This window comes from Passer montanus, unplaced genomic scaffold (assembly GCF_014805655.1).
Source record: "Passer montanus isolate IOZ18808 unplaced genomic scaffold, ASM1480565v1 scaffold32, whole genome shotgun sequence".
NCBI classification, from domain to species: Eukaryota; Metazoa; Chordata; class Aves; order Passeriformes; family Passeridae; genus Passer; species Passer montanus.
This window is the reverse complement of record NW_024367930.1, coordinates 9574733-9595886: the sequence shown is the minus strand read 5'-3', so window position 1 is coordinate 9595886 and position 21154 is coordinate 9574733. Positions and strand designations below refer to the sequence as shown.

Sequence of the window (21154 nt, the reverse complement as noted above, 5' to 3'; positions counted from 1 at the left end):
CCCACTGCTGCGTTTTCGGATCTTTCCACGTCACCACTGACTTGTGGGACGCTCCAGATGCATCAGTGAAAACTGCCAGTGCCTTTAGAGGCGACCTGCTCTGAATACTTTCCAGTGATAGAGTAAATTGAACGTCCAAATTGCAAATTCTGTGGGCCGGTCAATGGATCGAAATTTGGCTTGTGTAGTTGTCCAGTGCAAATTGCAGGGCTTCATTCTCTTGGAGAAATTGTTCTAACATTACTTTAGTTAATTGGCCTGATTTCAGTTGTAAGGAGATGTGGATGCACTCAAAGTCACACCCTGCCAATTCCCTGATCTGAATCCTTTCCTTCCTGATTAGTTCTGCCACTAGCTCCTGTGGCCTTGTCATCCTTTTGGACCTGATGTGACTGAGAAAGACCCATTCTATGATTAAGAGTGGGTCGTTCTTGTCCTGGTCACTTTTCCCTGCCTGGGCAGTTTCCCACTGAAAGATCATCCCATGAAGGTGTGGCAGCTTACCCAAGATGATGAACTTGAAGGGCAGGCCCTGCCCTCTGGGTGTGCCTGGCAGACATTGTCTCCTGGACTTTCTCCAGTGCAGTTCTCGCCTAAGAGAACTAAGGTCATCTCCCCTTTTAACAAATTGAAAAGGGGGGCTAGGTCCTCAGTGGGAATGCCTAGCCAAGGTCTCACCCAGTTTAAAGACCCACACAGTTGATGGATATCTGCTAAGGTTTTGATGTTATTCTTGATGGCTAATTTTTGCGGCACAATAGTCCGCTTTCCAATTTCCTGACCCAGGTACTTCCAAGGTGGCATCTTTTGAATTTTTTCTTCCTGGAGCTCAAACCCAGCAGCAACCAATGCATTGATTGTCAGGTCAAGTGTTTGAGTAAGCATGTCATCAGTTGGGGCACACACCAGGATGTCATCCATGTAGTGCAGGATGATAGAATCTCCTGCAGCTAACATGGACCGGGGATAGCAATGAAGAGACATACCTCTGGCAAATCCCTGGCCTGACTTTGAGTCCTTGTGGGAGTACCGTCCAGTGGTATCTCTTCATTGGGGCTTCTCGGTTAATGGTGGGAACCGAGAAGGCAAAACGCGGGGCATCATCAGGATGCAGGGGAATGTGGAAGATGTTAATTTCCTGGGGTGTGTGTTTTGAATCCCCAACTATGACATACTTACTGTTACGATTTCGGCAAAGCTGTGTCCAAGTACCTGGTTGTTCAGGGTTAACAGTTGTAAAATGCCAGTCACTGTTCTTGAGATGGAGAGGCTCTGTCAGTACCAAACTGAAAGGGTTACAGGAAGAATTGGTGGTTAGAATTGGCACAGGATTATCACAGTGAAATGAATGTTTTGTCATGTCCAATGCAAGTGTCTGATTTGGCACAGGTAGTTCTCTCAAAATTGGTTTTTTGTTTCCCCCTGTGCTGGAATTGAACCTACCCTATTTTTGTCATAGTGCTGGGATAATGGGCGCTCTTGATTCAGTTTTTTGGAAGGTTCTCTTTTGGGGAATTCTGATTTTTATGGTTACTATATTTAAAATCAAAAAACTCCTTTTTCAGAGGGCAGTTGGGCGTCCAATGCCCTAATCTCCCACAAAGATGGCAGGGATGGTTAGAGTTGAAGATTTTTCCCTGTTTCATTGTGACGCGTTGAAGCTGGCTGGTGGGTGCTGGATCAGATGGCTGGGGGACGTCTGCAGCTGCAATCCTCCTTGTTGGTTTCGGTTTCTCGTCTTGATCAGCAGAGGTGTTGGTAACTTTCAGGGCACAGACTTCTAACACCTTGTAGTGTTGGTGTTGGATCGAGGGGCAGGCTCAGGATGGCAGCTTTACACTTTTCATTGGCATTTTGCTTTGCAATCTTGGTGAGGGCTTCCAGCCTTGCTCCTTCATTTGAACTTGCAAGTCCACAGTTTTTCTCAACCTTTCCACAAAACTCATGAAAGACTCAAATGGAGATTGTGTTATTTTCAAATAATTATCAATTGGAGCATCAGGACGCAACCGGAAGAAAGCCTTCTCAGCTGCTTTAACACTTTCTTTGAGAGCTTTCCTGGGAACGCTTTCTGCCTGACTTGCTCCATCACCCCACTCTCTTTCTCTACATAAATGGTCTAATGATATCAACTTTCCAAAAACATCAGTGGCAGTCTCATCACCCCATAGAATTGGCAAATTGGCTGTCACTTCTTTTTTTCCATGCCGCCTCCCACAAGAGGTACTCCTTTTGAGTTAGCAGGCAGGAAAAAAGCTGTTTAATATCAGCAGGGGTTAAATCAGAAGAAAGGGTAGATTTGAGAAGTCCTCTGAAATATTCACTGTCTCTACCAAATTCTTTCTGAGCCTTGACTAGCTCTTTGGTGGATTGAAAAGAGAACGGGGTCCAATGCGGTTGAATTCCCCCATTCAGGTCTGACATGTATGTGCCCGGAGCTGCAGAGATGACAGCTGTTGTTTCCCGGTCCCGGCTCCCCGGCCCTGCTCCCTCCCCATCTGGAGGGCGGGCTCTGGGAAGGACAGCTGGGTGGGGAGTGGGAAGGACAAAGGGAGGGGACAGCTGGTGGGCCAGCCCCTGAGGGGGTGGCGGGGCGTGGTGCCGGAGAAGCGGGGAGGGCGCTGGGAGGGAAGGTTTCAGGGGAGGGGGTTTCTGACCGGAAAGGGTTAGAGGGGAGAAAGGGATTGTGGGGAGAAGAATGAGAAAAAACTGGAAATACCATGTGGTTTCCACTGTCAGAAACTTGTGGGGGAGTCTCCGGAGGTGAAATGGGAGGCTCAAAATGAACTGAAGGTCTTTGGGACGGGGCATTGCAACCCGGGGAAGTGCAGGGGAGGGTGGCCAGAACTCTCCAGGCTGGGGGCTGGGAACTTCTGAGATAAGCTGGAAAGTGCAGCATTCCTCAGAGGGCCCTGTCTGGGGGCTGAGAGGGAGGAAGGAGGGGTAACAGAGGGAGAAAATAGCTTGGTGGGGGCTAAATCAGGTTTTTGGGAAGAAGAGACATTGAAATTGCTTCCTGATGGCTGTTCCTGCATTTCTGATTTGGATTTTACAACATTTCTGATTTGCATAGCTAGAAAAGCAAATTTTTGCAAAGATTTATCACCAGACTTCCCTGCTTTCAGTAACTCATTGCCAATTTTGTCCCAAAATGTTAAAACACGGATATTTTCAGCTGATACATGAGGGAAGTGAAGAAACAGCCATCTAACAAATTGTTTCACCTCTCTTTTTGAAAATCCGACTCCTTTACCCTTAAGTAAATCTAACAAATTATAATAAAGACCATTGTGGGACACAGAAAGCCTGACACCCATTGTGGCTGTGATGTAAAGTTTTGTATCTCATAAACTTTCACCGACCCAGGTAAAGGGTGGGGGGAGAAAAGAAACAAAGGCCTGCAACTGGCAGCCTGCCAAAAATAGAGAAAAAACTCCCTGTCCCCGCGAGGTATAAAAAATACAAGAAAAAGGCAAACTTACCAATCCAACTGTAGAGCAGGAAAGAGGGGGGTCCTGGGACAGTGGCCTCGGACTAATCACTCGATGACTTTCACCAAGAGTTCTAGATAGAGGGGATGGGATGCTGAGTGACTGACAGAGAGCCAGGGTGGGGATTTGGGGATGATCTCAATAGAGGAGAATGATTGCACAGGTAGAGGAAGGGGGTACAAAAAGGGGTACACCATTTGGGAAAATAAGGGGATACAAAACCAAAACTACTACAAAGTATAAAAGCACGCTACAACAGACAACACTTGCTGAGGCTGCACATCATACCTCTTTTGCTCCACAAAAGGTAATGATTCATCTGCAGGCAAGCCTGATGTCCTTGAGAAGGCAGCTGGCTCTGCACAGCCAAGTGAAGCATTACTTAGTTAATACACTACAGCATAAGGGAGACAATCAGCTGAAACGATGACATTGCTGCTTCCTGCTTCATTTTAAATCTGCAGCTTCCTAACAGGATTATATACTGAAGCACTGTAAAAAAGGACATTAAGTCCTATGATGAAACTTAAAAATGTGTAATTAAAACCGCTAAATACAGGCTTCTTGTCCTCAGTCTCTGCAAAACACAGCCTTTGATCCTCCAAATGATATTTCTGGGAAAAGTGCTGGACAAAAAACTATCAGAATATAATTCTGACTCATCCCTTCCTCTTTAGGCCAATGAGGTGAACTTTTTCAGTACAACAAATTTGCTTTCATTTCAGAAATACAATCAAAGGTATGAACTCATGGGCCACCTGCCCACATGTGCATTTTCTTGTTTATTCTATCAAGAATGCAGCATTCTTGATGATTCACCTTGCTTTCTATAATTTAGAGAAAAATCCTGGTTCTTCAAAAGAAATTCAGGTGACAGAGCATCTCACCTCTCCTACTACATCCAAGAACCTTTGCAGTGTAAAAAGCCTCCATTATAAGCATCTGCTGCTGCAATGCTACTACAGTTCACCAGATTTGTTGCACCTCAGTGCTCAGCTAATACCATCAATAAATGTTTTTGTCTTAATGAACTGGGAAATTTTATTAATAGAAACAGTACAAGATTCCCATATGAGGTAATAGGCCACATCTGACCAAGATTCCTGTAATGGGTAACAAGCCTCAGCTATTCTCACCTTGCTTCTCCAGCACTGCTCTCACATTTAACTCGGCAAACTCCATGAAACGATAAAGGCATATACATTCTCCACTACAGGAGGGGAAAGGGACAGGGAAAGGGGACAAGCAAGAGCAAGAGCAAAAGAAAACCCAGGAAAATTGTCCTTTCCTGTCCTAGCCTCATGTTCCATGTACCTAGCTTTGGCTTCCTTTATATGGAAGTTGTGATTATTATTTTCCCATGGCCCATTAGAAGAGGTGATTGCTCAAGAGTTTCACATTTCTTTCCTAAATGAACAAGTAATTGTTCTCTTTAACCACAGGTTTCATGGGAGTTGATAGTGTGTGTGATTTTCCTGGTGTGTCATGGTAAAAACACTGAATTTTCACATGACTACCTGATTAAAATGCTTTTGTGCATCACTCACACCTCTTAATAAATCTATTCCATTAGTTATTGTTGGGTGAACTGGGAGTGAAATACAATGAATACAAAGGCCTCCTCCTGGTCAGAGCACTACAAATCAGTTGGAATAAAGGAAAGAAACTGGGTTTCCGTATCCACCTTTTCCCCCCCTGCTATGTTGCCTAAACAACAACATACCTTTTAATGTATTATTTCCAAGCAAACCCAATCAATTTATTTGCATTCCAGACATCTGTCATGAGGCTGTAGAGCAAGAAGCATGATTAACCAGAAGTACCACACTCAATAAGTAAAAGTACTGCACTCAATACTTTAAGTAACCCTCCCTTTACTGGACTGCAGTCTCCCAAGTCTTTCACTAAAAATGGTAAATTTTTGTCCATTTTGTTTAAATGCAATTACTGTCCAGAACCAAACAATATCTCAAACTTATTTTGAACAGGCCAGATCAACTGCATATTTGTGAGGGATTCTCTGATTTTAAGGTAAAACCAAATGCCCTCTGGTCCTTGGCAAGCATTTATCTCGATAGCCATGTCTCCTAAATTGCCTCACAGCTCAAGTTATGAACTTCCAGGTTGTGCAACAAAAATGTATGCAAATACATTTCTGTACTGACAAATAGAACCAGAAAAGTTTAAGCAAGCAGCCAATGGTTAATTCATTCTTTCAGATGAGTCTCAGCAAGTCAAAGTATTTACTCCATTTTTGACATATGCCCAAATATTCCTTTTGTATGCTGGAATGCTACAAGATTACTCATGGGCATGTATGTATGTATTGGTATATATTTTTAATGGATTCAAACAAGTTTTAAGTATACAAAATAGATGGAAATACTAATTCCTGGGAACTTTTGGCTCTGTACTTTTTCTTTAATTTTTTTTCTTTTATATGTAGAGAATACAGACAAATTATGTATTTACAAATGTAGCATGTCCTCATGGGAAAAATCAGGTGGTCACACAGCACCTCTCTCACAATTCTAATATGAAAGCAGTGCAACAAGAATTTAATATCCATTTATAGGTCTGGTTTCAATTTTCTGAAAGGATAACAATCTATTGATTTTCAAAATCAGGGTAACATGTACTCACACAAACAGTGCAAAACAGTGTGCAGACTTGCATCTGATGTTATGCTGCAGGAAGCTGGTGTGTAGGGAGACAGGCAGGTACAGGAAGTTCCAATATCAGGAGGCAAAAAAACCCCTAATTTCATGTACTGAAATTTTTATTAAAATATCTTTGGACCACTTAAAAGAAAATATAATTTATTGTTTACCAGATGAACAAACTAAAGCCAGCTGTTTTACACAGCAACTTGAAATTTGCTCCTTGATGAAGCTTTACAGGCCAAATAATTTCAAATGTCCTGTCACTCAGCAGAACTGGTTTCATATAGTTACAGAATACACCATACTTCCAAATAACTTCAGTCACAAGTGACATTCTTAGCACATTGTTCTCCCAAATCCCACCAGCTCTCAGTGTCACTTCTGTCCTGTTACAGAAAGATGCTGAAATGGGACTTTCTATGCCCATCTGCCCAAGATTGTTACTCTCCCTCTAGGACCTGTTGGTCAGAAGCAGAACCAGAGGGTCTTGCTCCAGGTTCATGGAGGCAGAAGATGCCAGGATCCCTTTAAAATGAGACAACACTCACTGTTGCCTGTGCCTCTTTCATTCCCGCTAGCTACTGAGAAGTTGAGGCAGTGCAAGGCAGAAGCTCCCCTTTGTTTTGGCCTCTGGGCCAGGGAGGACTTTCTCTACAGACCTTTTTTCCTTGCTTTTTCATTGCTGCCACCCAGGATGGCCAGCCATGGCACCACAATGGGAAAAATTGAACCGCCCCTGCTCCACCCAGTCACACCAGCCCCCCAGCAGTGCTCAGCTGCTGTGGGAGGGTGTGGAGCCTGAGCTGCCCAGGCATCTGCCTGTCATCTACTGCTGAGGAGGAGCCCAAGTCCCTTCATGAGTTCCAGCCACTGACCAGTTCCAGCCACCACTGTTGATGGAGCTGCTGCAGCTGCCGGGACAGAGACCCTCTCCGGTGATGTGGAGCAAGCAGATCAGCAGCATTTGACAGGTTTTGGAATCCAGGTTTCTTTTTGTTTTGTCCTTGTTCTTTGTTGGTTGTTGTTTGCAGAAGAGGGACTTTCATAATCACAGAGTTTCAGATGCTGTGGTGGTTTTTTTCCCTTTGTTCTCTCTCCAACACATGGTCAGGAGAAGAGGCTTCTCCATCAGCTTGTCTTTGTCCCCTGAACCACATGGTCTTCTGTAGAGACCAACATTTCTGGGGAGGGGTTTCTCTGCCATCTTGTCTTCTGTGCTCCCAAGCAGTCCATAGGATTCAGCATCTTTCTATCTAGTGATGATTACTGTTATCCTGTCTGTTGCTGTTTCATTTTTTAGTAAACTTTTATTTTTTCACTTATATGTTCTTGCTTTCATCTCTGCTAATCGGTGAAAGGGAAGCAGTTCAAACTAAAAGGGGCAGTAACTAATTCCAGAGTGTCTGCCCCAGAAACTGTCTTAAACCAAGATACACACAGCTATAGTGTTCCTTGGCTTAAATTCCCTGTTTACAACTTCCCCCCTACTTGAAGAATACTAAATTAATGCTTTTCCACACCTTAAGATGAAATAAGAGTTTTTGAACAAGCTGTCTGATTATGAATAATTATGAACACGTAAGTAGTTAACTGGAACAAATATACTTAAAAAAAACCCCAAAACACCATCAAACCACTGAGCCCATCAGTGTCAAAACCAAAGTGCACAATCTCCAATGGTTTAGGCTTCTTTTGCATTAGTTGATACCACCAACTAGAATCAATATCTTTATACCTTGCTATTACAACCAGTTCAAATGAATTTGATGTTTCTTAGATTGCATTCACTAAAGATAGGATCAAGACTACATGAATTTAGCAAGTGCAGCCTCATTTACTGCAATGCTCTGCAAGAGCTAATCTTGCAAATCACAAATGCAAAGGTTGTGCAAACTTTTGTTAAGCTGTGAGACAGAAAGTCTGTTTCACAGTAATGAAGTGTCTCTCTTTTGAATGTCAATAATAACAGGTAAAAACCACAATTGTCAACAAAGACTATTCAATATAGAGGAAATACATTTTAGTAATGGAGGGCATCTTAAAATTGACTGCAAATTTGAAAGCTAAATATGTACAGGTATCATTTGCTACTCATTTGTGAACTCAAACAGCTTTTACGTACGCGGTTAAATTCTCTTTTAAAATTAAGACATGACATACAGTTCCAACTAACTGCAGACTTAGCTCATGCTAATTTTATACATTATTTCTCTAGTTGGACTATAACAAAGTAAAAGACTCAGACACCATGCTTCAATTCCTATGAAAGCCCTCAATCCAGGTCTCTATACAAGCAAGTAAAGCATAAAAAACTACAAGTCCTAATCATCATTTTCCTCATCATCAAATGAGAGAAGACTGCTGTTTTTTACTTGCTTAGCTGTACTCTCAGAAGTAGTTGCTTCTCTCTTAGTTTTCTTTGCTTCTTTCATCTTCTTACTTGAACTTACATTGAAGTCCAAACACTTCTCTGATGAACGTTTGGCTGGTTTCCTGAACATAATTTTTCCATCAGCAGGTTCTGGTTCATCATCTGTAATAAAGAGAGTAAAGTCAGAGTTCATCTGCATAGGTTCACAAACACATACAGACCTTGAACTAAAATCAGTAATGCCTCTGACAGAATACAACAATCATGAAAATGTACTTTTTGGCCATAAACGCTGTATCAATGAATGTCCTTCATCCTTCATCATACAACTGCTCCATGTCAGTTAGCCCTTGAAGACAATCCTCCTGCAGTTCCTATTGGAAATGGGGTTTCACTAACCAGAGCTCTAACTTAGAAGAGATTGTGGGCAGTATAGCTTTCCCCTCACATTCCATTCACATCTACTTACCAAAATGAAGAGGACAATTTCATAGAATCCTCTTACTCTGCCTCAGTATTTGTAAAATTCATGACATCAAATGCACTTATTTCAGAATTATGGCATCTCTTTAAATAACAAAATGACACATATACAAGAAAAACCTTTTTTCCCCTAATATATTCTGTCCTGCTGAGATAGCTGAAAAGATCACGTGGTAATAAACATCCCCTTTATTATCGTAATGGATCAAAGTTTCAGGGTTTCTTTGTATCTGCAAAATCACCCAACTATTCCAACTGACTAATTTTGCTCTAGTGCATGCAGAGGAGCAGACAACAATCTTGAAAACAGAAGTCCCTTCCATGATTATCAGGCAGAGTGGGATAGCTACAGCATAAGTAATAGCATCAGGCAGTATTTCTGGAAGATAAAGTGTAATGTAAAGTCGTGAATCAGACACAAAGGTTCATGCTGCAGTAGTTTGCAATTTTTATAATGTATATGTGACAGAATGTTAAGGAGCCACAGGTTCTGTGCAAGATACTTTTCCTAAATTACTTTTGTGAAATTCATTACTCAATGGAAATGTGTTTGACAAGATTATGTGCTATTTAATTAAAACCAATAAATAACTTTTCTCTTTAGCACAAATTCTTTCCTCGGTATATCAGCACTACGGCAGAAGACTTAACATTTCAGTGTTATCTACACAGCACTGGCTGAAACTCTCTTTGGTGCATTCTCAAACAATACAACTAATAAATCTGGTATCTTTAGGGTTGTGTGGTATAAATGAAGACATCAACTTCAGCGGGAAATTTCAGTAAGAATGCCTTAAGTTTCAGAGACCCTCTTAAAGAAGAAACCTAGCTTGAAAAACTAGGCACCAATTCTGCCAATGGCTTCTATGGAATGCATATTTCCAAAAGGTGCACATGGTGATGAGCAGGAGCACAAGTCCTGAGGGACATGGGGTTGTCCAGCCTGGAGAAAAGGAGCTCTGGGGGGACCTCATCTCTCTCTGCAACTGCCTAAAAGGAGATTGTAGTGAGGTAGGCATCAGTTTCTTCTCCCAGGAAACAAGCAACAGGACAAGAAATGGCCACATGGGGAAGTTTAGAGTGCATACCAAGAAAAATTTCTTCACTGTGAGAGTGGTCAGGCACTACAATAAATTGTCCAGGCAAGTAGTGGAAACAGCATCCCTTGCAGTGTTCAAAGAACATGTGGCACTTGGGGACACAGTTTAGTGGCAACAAAGCAGTGCAAGCTTAATAACTGGGGCTCCTAGAGATCTTTTCCAAACCAAACATTTCCTTGATTCTATGATTCTACACTAGTTTATGAGAAAATGCTACTATGCAGAAAATAACTAACCAGAATTGGGGAAAAATACTTCTTTCTTGGCACATTAGAAAAGCATTACAGTTACAAGGAATTAGCAGCAATAATAAACTGTAGATATGAAAAGCATAGTTCTCAATGGATCCATTGTGAACTCTGCACAGAGAGCTTAAGTGTTTAGATGCTGTACATGTAATACAGAAGTTTAGGAAGTGTCTACAGTAAATTTTGGGAGGGAAATAGAACTCCTGAAAGCATATTACACCTAATGAATCAGAATATACTATGCATCCTTTTTATCAGAAACTGGGCCTCCTTTTTGGGGTAAGAAGTTTTATAGCAAATTATTCCCCTTACGAATTGCATAGCTACAATGTTTATTTGGATATAGAGATCTTTTAATTTAAACAAGATCTGAGGCACAATCTAAGCCAAATTCTGAAAAAAAAAATCTATCTATAAGGAGAACTTCCTTTATGTACAGACACAACTGCCTATGTGCTGTATACAGTACCCATAGTGCTGTGGAAATGACACAACCAGCTGCTGGATAAGCACAAGGAGCAAAAAAAATCAATTGGATACTCTTTAACAAACAGATTACTGCATTTTCTTAGAGTGGTAAATTTTAAAAACCTAACCCCTAAAAATACAGTTCAAAGCATATCAATAGAAGAAAACAGATAAACAGCTATGTAGCTGTAATCCATGGGGGAAAAAAAAGGGCAGAAATTTTAATTTTACTCACAATTGGCCTGCTACCCACATTGTGAACTGCACAAAACAATTTCATTTTGCGAACCAGATGGAGAAACTGGTAAGTATCTTTGCAATATGAATTTAAACATGTAATAAGCTAAGGGCACAAACAGCAAAGCTCAAAAATTCCACCAAAATGGCAACAGGTTCAGCTCTGACCTCCAGGGCTACAATACTATTCACAGGTCATTCTGTATCAAAGGAAATTATTTTAGCTCTTGGCCTGGTTAAACACTGTCAAAATTTCATGATATGCTCAAGGACATTCCTTTCAGCAGGAAGCCCAGGCCAGCCTCAGAGTGTGTGTTGGCAGTGCTTGACAAAGAATGAAGCAGATAAGGAAACACAGTAGGCCTAGCCTACATGGGGAGAGAGCGAGGACAGACTAGGCTTCTTGAAAAAAAATTGATGAGGCAGTTCAAGGAATTTGTGTTGATGTGTTAAGATTGTCTTTTTCAGCTGGTAAAATGACTTCACTTTATCCTTTGTAATTTCACCAGGTTCTCATGTGTCAGCTATCTTTTTTGCTTGCATCAAAGACCTACAAAAAATTGTATTAAGCAATGCAAAAAAAAAATACTAAAGAAACAATCTCAGTGTTGGTAGTTTTTAAAACAGAGTCCTAATAAAAGACTCTGTTAGTATTATGAAAGTGGGATTTCTGGTAAGCACACTGAAACACACTAAGTAAAATACATAAAAGCACTACAGGAGAAATAATAAAATCCACTTCTCAAAAATGAGTCAAAAATTACACTAGCAGTTCAAATTCCCACTGTTCTTAGTCACTGCTGCTTTTTACCTGGATCACAAACCACTGGTTGACCAAAAAGAGCACAGTCAGATGTTGAGCTGAAAGCTCACTTCACAAGTGACATTAATTTAAGAAACTACAAAATCAGAAATTTCTTCTTTTCTTTTAATTGCAAGGTATATATTGAAAGTAGAAATGAAAGCCTAAAAATGAAATACTGCTCTTCAGTTTAGAGGGTGTTTTTATTTAGTAGTCATTTGTGTAGTTAGCAGCACCACTTTTCAGCAGTTTCTGTCCACATATGTCAATGAGGCAACAACTGGAAATACAAGTGCCACTGAACTGTCAGGAGCAACAGGAGAACAGTGGAACCCATACACGTCTGTTCAAAGATAGGAGGTTACAAAAAGAATTACAATAAGCTGGCAAATTTCCTAATGGTTTCTAAGGTTAGAAGTTCAGGTCAGCCATTTCAGATGCTCCTTCCAATGCTTTCTGGCCATCCACTCTCTATCCATGCCTTTGGAAGCATTTACTCCAGGAATTCAGCACACTGGTGGTTTGAAGATAACAAGGTCACTCTTGCTCCAATAGTCAGTTTCAATTGTTTATGAAAACCTTACTTAAATACTGCAAAGTTAGCTTTGATTTAGGTTCCTGCTAATTCACATATATGTAAAATATTTCATATTTCACAGAGCAGCATTACCTCTGTGAGATGTATCTGATATATCAGCTGCTTAAATCAGAACAGCCTGTGCTTATTCAGGAAGGGCTCCAATAGCCAAGACAGCAAGGACTGTATTCTCCTTGCCTCTTTGCTCTACTGTCCTTCCCCAGAACCCAGCATATAGAATGAAACAAGAAAAACATTATAAGGCTTTGAACAAAAAAGGATACCTTTTGCCAAATTTGGTCATCTGCATATGTCAAAGTGTCCCAGAGGCCATATGAAGTAGAAAAGCAGTAGAAAAAAAAAATCAATTTTATAGACTGCAACGAATGCTGATAAACTATCTTGCAGTAATTCACATATTTTTTGGTGCAAATTTAATTTTTCATAAGACCATTCTTCCTTGTCTCTGAACCAACAGGGACAATTTTTAAAATGATGCATAAAACATTAAGATAAATCACTGTTGATAAACAAACTACTTCTTTTTAAAAAGCCTCTGAGTCTCTGCTCCATGGAGAAAAATATTTCAATATAGAAGGGTGTTTTCTCATATAAGAAAGATTTGGTCCTAAATAAAAAAGATTCCTGTGACTCTACTTGCAAAAGCCAACAGAAAAGCTAGGATTTGCTCTGCCTTAGGAAGCGACTAAGTACAGCTAGGACATTAATCATCTGGTTTAACCAAATTGATGCAAAAATTAATGCAAAAACGTTACTCATCTATAAAAGAAAATGCAAGTCATAGGAACATCTGGTGTCTAAAATTAAAAATAAACAAAACCAAAATGAACAAAAGCTGTAGCCATGCCCAAATGGTTATAGAAGAAAACAAAGGAGAAAGTACGTAAAAGAGATATGGAAAATTCTGGGGTAATATCACAATCCTAAACCTGAAGACAAGGTCCTTTAAATGAAGACAATCACTACAACATAAGAAAAAAGATGGAAGAACCTCAAAACAGAGTACTTCCCCAGCTCTGAAAAACTGTATCCACAACAGATAGTTAGTAGCACATTTCTTAGGCTCTATCAAAGTGCCTCAGCATTGATGCATGCTGGAAAGGAAGATTATCAGTTGGGAAATCTACTTTCCTATTACCTTTTTAGCTTCATGTAATTTCACTAATGATCTGATTTGGGACTATATAATAAGGTCGAGTAGCTATTAAATTAATTTGACTTTCAACTCTGGGGTTAAAATCAAAGCAACATGAAATGCAACCAAGTCATACAGCACCGAACTTTCTTTATAATTCCCATTTTCAGAATTAACAGCCAAAAAAATAAAATAAATTCTCACATTACTCAATACTCTCTTTATTAGACTGTAAGAAAACAGCTGTCTAAATACCTGCCTCAGACTACAAATTAAAATTTCAATCTAGAGGTCAAACTGACAGTGCAAAAATGGCCCAAAGTGCAAAAAAGCCTTCAGCAAGTCGTAGCATAGTCACACTCGCCTCCTTTCCTTGGAAATTTCACACTGGGTTCTCTCCATAGCAGAGGAACACACTAGTGCTTATCCTGTTTATTCCCATAAGCCACAAAAAGGAAAAGAGCATGAAGACCTCATATTAACTGCAAAGGCAGATGAAGGAACAGTAACACAATAATGCAGAACAGAGGGCAGCAGTCCCCAACACTCCTGCTACCTACTTCTGTGGATTTTTTCCTCCAAATGCAAGCTATTACTGAAGGACTGAAGGGGTAATAAGCAGAGGTGACAAAGTTCTACAGGGACTCAATACTGCCATCCTCACTACATACAATTATGTCTTGGGAATGTCTTTTTCCACCAAGTAAGTTCAGTCACTCTATTCAAATACACTTCCATTTCACACTGTGTATTCAGCTTGGTAGCTCTTTTGGACTTTTTTCACAGCATGGACTCCACCTCAATAGATTCTCATGGACAACTACTTCTTTTTGCCTGGCCTTACAAAATCATTTTTCCTCCTACTGTGATCACTCAAAGTTCAAGTTGCTTGTATGAAAAGGAAGCCAATGCTCAGAAAGAACCATGATATTTCTTTCCAATAAGTTGAAACGTCTCCCAATACTAGGAGGGTGAAAGAAATTTTGTGATGACTTTAGAAACTGTGACACCAAGCATCTATATGCATTACACTTCAATAACAAGACACCAGGAAGTAAGCCCAAAGCTGAGCATATATCTTCAGAGGAGTTCAAGTCACATACCTGCTTAGACCTAACAAATACATAACCACCTGCAGAAAATAGGATGTGGTTTATTTAGTTTCAAGCTAACCTACGTTACTAAAAATTAAGATTTCTCATCAATCTGCTTTTCAAAAAATATAAGATTTTCAACATATTTTCTCCCACTTCTGTTACTGACTTCTCCACTTATACCATTTGAATTTCAACACATACATCTGCACAGAGACAGCATGAACCTGAATTTTCAAATCCCTATGACAGACAAAGAGACAAGCTAAGGATGTCATATTGACAGCCATGTGCTAGGCCTCACAGTATCCTCTAAATTAAATTGGCAGCTTTTGTAAATAGCCAAAATGGCTAACCACAGAAGACGTCCAGTTTCTATGATTCACCTTTCTATTTTATGCTTTGGGTTCCAGCTCCTATATTCTTAATTCTCAAGACATTTCCACTAGAGATACCGGTAGCTACATTCAATTTGTCAGGTCTTCTGTCAGCAAAAGATAAAGCTCCATTTCATCACACCCTGTGTGATGACTGAAGCTTCTGGACACTCAAAGCACTTATGTCAATCATACCTGAATGATAAATACTGAGAGAAATTCTTAACATAAAACTGTATCCATCAGCTGTAGTTTCTCATCCTTATTGTAAAACTGCAGCAGCTCCTCCCACACCACTGCCATCTTTCCATTCTGTGTAATTCTTTGTGACAGAGTGTCCTAGGGTGACTTTACGATGTTTGTATTCCCAATCCTCTGCTCTGTTTATGCTGGGTATTATATTCTGTACCTTCAAAACTGGTTCTGAGACCAAAGGCAAGGAGAAGAAGAACAAAAAGGAGTTTGTTATCAGAAACTGCATCCCTTTTCCACCTCCTGCCCTGGATTGTTTTGTCTATGCACAGATGGAGCAGAACAGAGCCCTCCTTTGCTTTTTAGTTAAGTTTAGCTAGCTGAGGCAGGGAAGTTTTCCCTGAACTGTCTTTTCTTTCCCTTTTCTTGGAACCTTTTGAACCTGCTCCGCACTGGGACCTGGGGAGCACCAAGAGCTCGCACTCTGTGGCCAGCCAGGGCCTCCTCTGGGCAGCAGCCTTTCCCAGCGCCGGAGGGACTGATAACAGAGTGACCACCCCGGGAGAGACATTCTGAATTTGCCATCTCTTCAGAGCAACGAATGAGTTTTGTCATCTGGTATTGTTCATTTTTTGTGCTGGGGAGTGCTTTGTCTGTTTAAATAGGGTTTTTTTCCCACTTCCCTCCAAGGAAATCTTTCCCAAACGTGGTTGCAGAGAGCGGTCACGTGAGTTCGCTTTCGGGGTGGCGGGGGGGGGGGGGGGGGGGGGGGGCCTTTTAGAGGTTTTCTCCCAAGTTTGCCTTAAACCAGAACACAGAGAAACATTTTTTTCTGGATCTTGCTGGTTTTTGGCACTATTGTATCAGATAAGCGAACATGTTCCCAAGCCACACGTCTGCAATTCCTTCCACCAAAGCACAGACCTGAATCCCTCTGCCCTGACACTCTCTTTCATGAACTCATACAATTACCTTTTAAACATCCACTCCACTGTCAAATTCAGCTGAATTAGTCAATGAGTTAAAAAATGATCACAGGTGATGTCAAAAGACTGTACAGTGGAATAATACAACAAAAAAATTTGTTTACAAAAATAGGAAAAAAATTAATTTAAGGGCGCATTTAGAGGGAGGATGGTGCACAATCAAGAAGCACAGAACTACATAATTATAAAAAGCCAGACAGCCTGAATATGCACTTAACAACTTGAGATTAGGAACCAGAAATGCAAATTATTTAGGTGAAAAATTCAGAAATAATCAAAGGTAGTATTAAACAGTAGAAAGCTGAGCAAGTATCAGACCCGCTTTTGTGGATTATCTCTTTGACTACACAAAGCAAGAAATTAGTAGCTTGAAATTCACCTGATTCTTTTGATTTTAAAGCCTCTTTGATTTGCTGCTTAATTTTCATTGCTTCTTCCGCAGTCAAGTCCCCTTTTTTCAGTGTCACCACTTGCGGCTGCTCATCTTCCTTGTCACTGCCATTGTCACTGTCGTCATCGGCGAGTGGAAGCTGCTCTCTCTGGATAAGGGAGAAATAAAAGCCATTCTGATCATCGCTCCAGTTGTGGGCCAGTACTCCTTGGTTTCACTTTTGCAGAAGGGTTATTGAGGAGAGTTGGCATAGCTGCCAGTGCCAGGCCCTCCCAGCACATTATCCAAAGGACACTCCAATTGTATCACTGAGACATGGCTTCCCATTGAAAACATTAGCATGGGAGCATGGGATTCTTCAATTAGAGACCAGAAGGAACTTGCAAAGCATGAAATTAATTCCTTTTCTTTGCCATCTTGACTGTGCAGCACTATCTGCTACGCAACATTAAGAAAAGCTTTAAATGCAAGGGTCCAAACTTGAACCTTCTATGCTGTACTTAAAGCAGCACAAAGGGAAACGTGGGTCCATGGTAGCTGGGTTATTAAACCTGGCTAAACAAATCACTGTAAGCAGCACTGACACAAGATCATACTCCTGTTTCTGCTCTCTCAAACTTGTGCACTGGGGCAGAAGAATCAATTTGGGTAATTTTTTATTTTTTAAAAAAAAGCCTTCTGGTATGGAAACCTCAGTGCAACAACCTGAAGTTTGGCAATATTAGAGGATCTGAAAACTTTATATTGTAAGGAAAAGTATAGACAGTATTAGTGTAATCTACTGAATATGCACATATATATATATATACATATATAAAGGTAAGTTCATTTCTTAAGGTATCCTGTAAAATCCTATTTAGAGGGAAACACATGCAAAATCACATTGGAAGCAGAAAAAAACCGTGCCTTAGAAAAGGCTGCCTTTTAACTCCCTGCTTTTCCAGCCATCACAACACAGTTCATGACACAGACCTACAGCAAGATGTTTGAGGTTGGGAGGGACCTTAAAGGCCATCCAGTTCCAGTTCCCTCGCCGTGGACACGGGCACCTCCCACTAGGCCAGGCTGCTCAGAGTCCCATCCAACCTGGCTCTGAACAATTCCAGACACGGGGCATCCCCCATGTCCTTAGGCAACCTGTCCCACCACCCTCACGCTTTCCACAAATCGAACCTAAATTCCTTCTCCATCATTCCGAACTCATGCTAACTCCTTTACAATAATCTGGTTTATCGTGCTTTTAGAAGATTTTTTTCCACACCGCCCCCATCGCCCTGTGTTTTTTAAAGCCCGGCTCAAGCTCGGACATCCCCCGGAGGCACGCAGGGGCTGAAGGGGCACCGCAAGGCCGCCACAGCAGCCTCGCAGTTGTTCTGATCCAACACAAAGCCAAACGAAGTCACACACACGACCCCAGTCAGGGTAACTACGGCTCCCCTCGCACTACAAACGCTGCCTCCCCACCGCCCACTGCGCCAGAAGGCAGCGGGCGGGGATGGGCGGGCGGCCATCGAGGCTCGCCCGCGGGCCAGGGCGTTACCTTGGTGTCCACCGTGGGGCCCTCCCGATACCCGACCCGCCGCTTGAAGCGGCTGAGGAAGGCGGGCTCGGCCGGCCGCACGTAGGACACCTGGTTCCTCTTGCTCATGGCCGCCGCCGCCGCCGCGCGCGCTTCCGGGCGGGCGGCGCCGCGCGCGCTCCGTTCCGGAGCTCCCAGCCAATGGCGGCGCGCGCGCTGGCCGCGGGCAGGGGCGGGGCCGCACCGCTGAGCGCCAAATTCGAAGGTGCCGCCATTTTGGAGCGGCGGGCGGGCGGGAGTCGCCGGGCCTGGAGTGACCATGGCTCCCGGCGAGAGAGGTGAGTGGGAACGGTCGGGAAGAGGCTTGGGGATGTGCCCTCGGTGCGGGGAGCAGGGGAGGGAGCGGGGCACTGAGGGACGGCGCTGCCCGGCAGAGCCGCGCTGTCCCGCGCCCTGCAGAGGCATCACCGGCGTGGGAGAGCCAGCGGGGCCGGGTGCGGAGGGGCTCGGTGCCCCGGGCGGGCAGATGCTCCGGCGGGTGCCGTCCTGCCGTGCCCGCGGCAGAGCGCTGCCCCAGTGGTGTCGGCGTACCTGGGAGTCGGCCCTTTCCCAGAATTACAGAATAAGCTGAGTCCGATGGGACTCGGGATCGTCGAGTCCCGCTCCTGGGCCTGCAGAGCACCGTCCCCAACAATCACTCCATGTGCCCGAGAGCATTGTCCAAACGCTTCTTGGGCTCTGTCAGGCGCGGCGCTGTGACCACTTCCCTGGGGAGCCTGTTCCAGTGCCCAGCCGCCCTCTGAGTGAAGAGCTTTTTTCTGGTATCCAACCCAAACCTCCCCTGACACAATTTCAGGCTATTCCTGTGCAAGTACCTATCAGTCTGATTTCAGTTTTAACTGCACCCCTTTCCTTGATAACTTGTGCAACTGAAGAATAAATTACATAATTAGAAGCTAAAATATTTCTCAGATGTTGAGTAAATGAAAACAGCACGTAAAAAACTCATGCAGCAGCAGGATATTTAGGTGGTATGAGTGTCAAAGAGAAGGTAGGCATCTTTGCTCATCATTGTTCTGTTGTTAAAGGTGATTCCCTTACCTGTGTGCTTATAAAGATTTTCATAAACGCTTTATTATTGGAAAATCTTGAGCCATTGTCTTTCATTGTTATTTTGTTTCTTTTCTAAATACAATTTTGTTTGTTTTGTGTTGAGGACTCCCCATGTGTGGAGACATGAGTCTTGACTCCACATTTCTCAGAAGGCTGGTTTACTATATTATGATATATATTATACTAAAATACTACATAAAAACTATACTAAAAATACAGAGAGAAAAGAATTATCAGAAGCCTCGAAAGAACAAGAATAAAATTTATAACAAAATCTTGTGACTCTCAGAGCTGCATCTGTGATTGGCTCTTAATTAGAAACAACCAACATGCCCCAGTCACAGATGCACCCGTTGCATTCCACAGCAGCAGATATTTATTGTTTACATTTCTTTCCTGAAGCCCTCAGCTCCTCAGGAGGGGCAAAATCCTAGCAGAGGATTTTTCATAAAATATCATGGTGACAGTTTTATTAGCTAATGTTTTGACTATATTATGTATTTTGATGTCAGATTAAGTAAAAAATAAGTCACTTTATCTACCTATGGGGCAATAGGTGTTGTCTCCTTGAAATCTGAAGCTGTGCAAGATGATCCTCACTCTCAAAATCAGTGAGGTTGGAAAAGACCTCTGAGATCATGGAGTCCAACCTATGACTGACCAACATCTTGTCAACCAGGCCATGGCACTGAGTGCCATTCCAGACACCTCCAGGCATGGTGACTGCAGTACCTCCCTGGGCAGCCCAAAGTCTAATCAGCCTTTCAGTGAACACATTCCTCCTGATGTCCAACCTGAACCTCCTCTGGCACAGCTTGAGGCTGTGTCCTTTGTCCTGTCACCTGGGAGAAGAGTCTGACCCCAACCTCCTTCCAGGCAGTTGTAGAGTGTAGATGAAGGTCTCCCAGAGCCTCCTTCTTGCCAGACTAAACAAATGGCACATTAATAAGTGTGCACATGTTCACATTAAAGGACTGGAGCTTTCTCTTCCTCTGCAACAACCTGAAATCTTTCTGCTAAAGGAAGATAATTACCAAATATTTTCATGCAGTTTTGTTCATGCACAAAACACGTATTTATAAGGCTCTCCATTTATTTCCCTCTGTACTGCTTACAGTATTTTTTATTTAAGTCAGGAGTTTTGAGTGGTAATTTTATTTTCATTTTTGTGTGCCTCTCTTTTCTTTTATAGGAGATCTGCGTGACTCTTCAATATCTTTGCTGAACTCATCTAGGTAAAATAATATTGGCCAGTTCCCATATATTATTAATCACATTGCACAGAAACAAAACCTAGCATAACTTTGTGAGATAAAGTTTTTTTCTTTCCATCTTTACCTGCCTAAGATTGCTGCCTTTCTCTCCTAATATCCTTAGAGGCTTAAAAAAAAGAAGTATTCATAATGAAACTGTTATGCCAACATGTTGGGTTCCTCTTGGAATGCTGCCATGCAATAAATTTTCATTTTTCCACTAATTCTGCAGCTGGACTCTAGAGTTTATATGAAGAAATATCCCACTAGGAACTTCAGTCTTGTGAGGAAGCCCTAAACTAAAAACCAAAAAGCCCTCCTCCAAGTGTAAACCATGCCACGACTCAGAATAATGAAAGCATATTTGGCAAATTAATGTGGTGTGTCTTAGGGAAAATGTTATACTGGATTTTTCTCAGTTGCTGCTTATGTTCTCAGCCCTTTCCTCTGCCACAACCCAGCTGCACATTTCATTCATGAGGACCCTTCCCCACTTTTAAAACTGTTCTCTCTTGTTACCAAAAGTAAAAATAGCAGTTGCAACGCCCTCCTGCTAAATCTTTTGGAACGAATGAAGTAAAGTAAATCCAAGTTTGCTAACACTTCATGTAAGAATTTAATTCTTTAATATTT

The 21154-nt window shown here is 42.0% G+C and overlaps 2 protein-coding genes across 2 annotated transcripts in view; one reads left to right on the top strand and one right to left on the bottom strand.

Annotated features, from left to right (window-relative positions):
• Positions 1–5162: 5162 nt before the first annotated feature.
• Positions 5163–18318, bottom strand: KIAA1143 (KIAA1143 ortholog). Its single transcript, XM_039715207.1, has 3 exons — positions 18177–18318; positions 16625–16784; positions 5163–8687 (listed from the first exon to the last, which is right to left on the bottom strand). Exons 1-3 carry the CDS (start codon positions 18282–18284, stop codon positions 8476–8478), a joined length of 480 nt encoding a protein of 159 aa, XP_039571141.1. The 5' UTR covers positions 18285–18318; the 3' UTR covers positions 5163–8475.
• Positions 18319–18468: 150 nt separating this feature from the next.
• The window catches only part of KIF15 (kinesin family member 15), a 32929-nt gene continuing 30243 nt past the window's right edge, over positions 18469–21154 (top strand). Inside the window, exons 1-2 of the mRNA XM_039714972.1 lie at positions 18469–18493; positions 20461–20503. Of these exons, the coding sequence (XP_039570906.1) occupies positions 18475–18493; positions 20461–20503 (62 nt within the window). The 5' untranslated portion in view covers positions 18469–18474. The remainder of the gene's footprint in view (positions 18494–20460; positions 20504–21154) is intronic.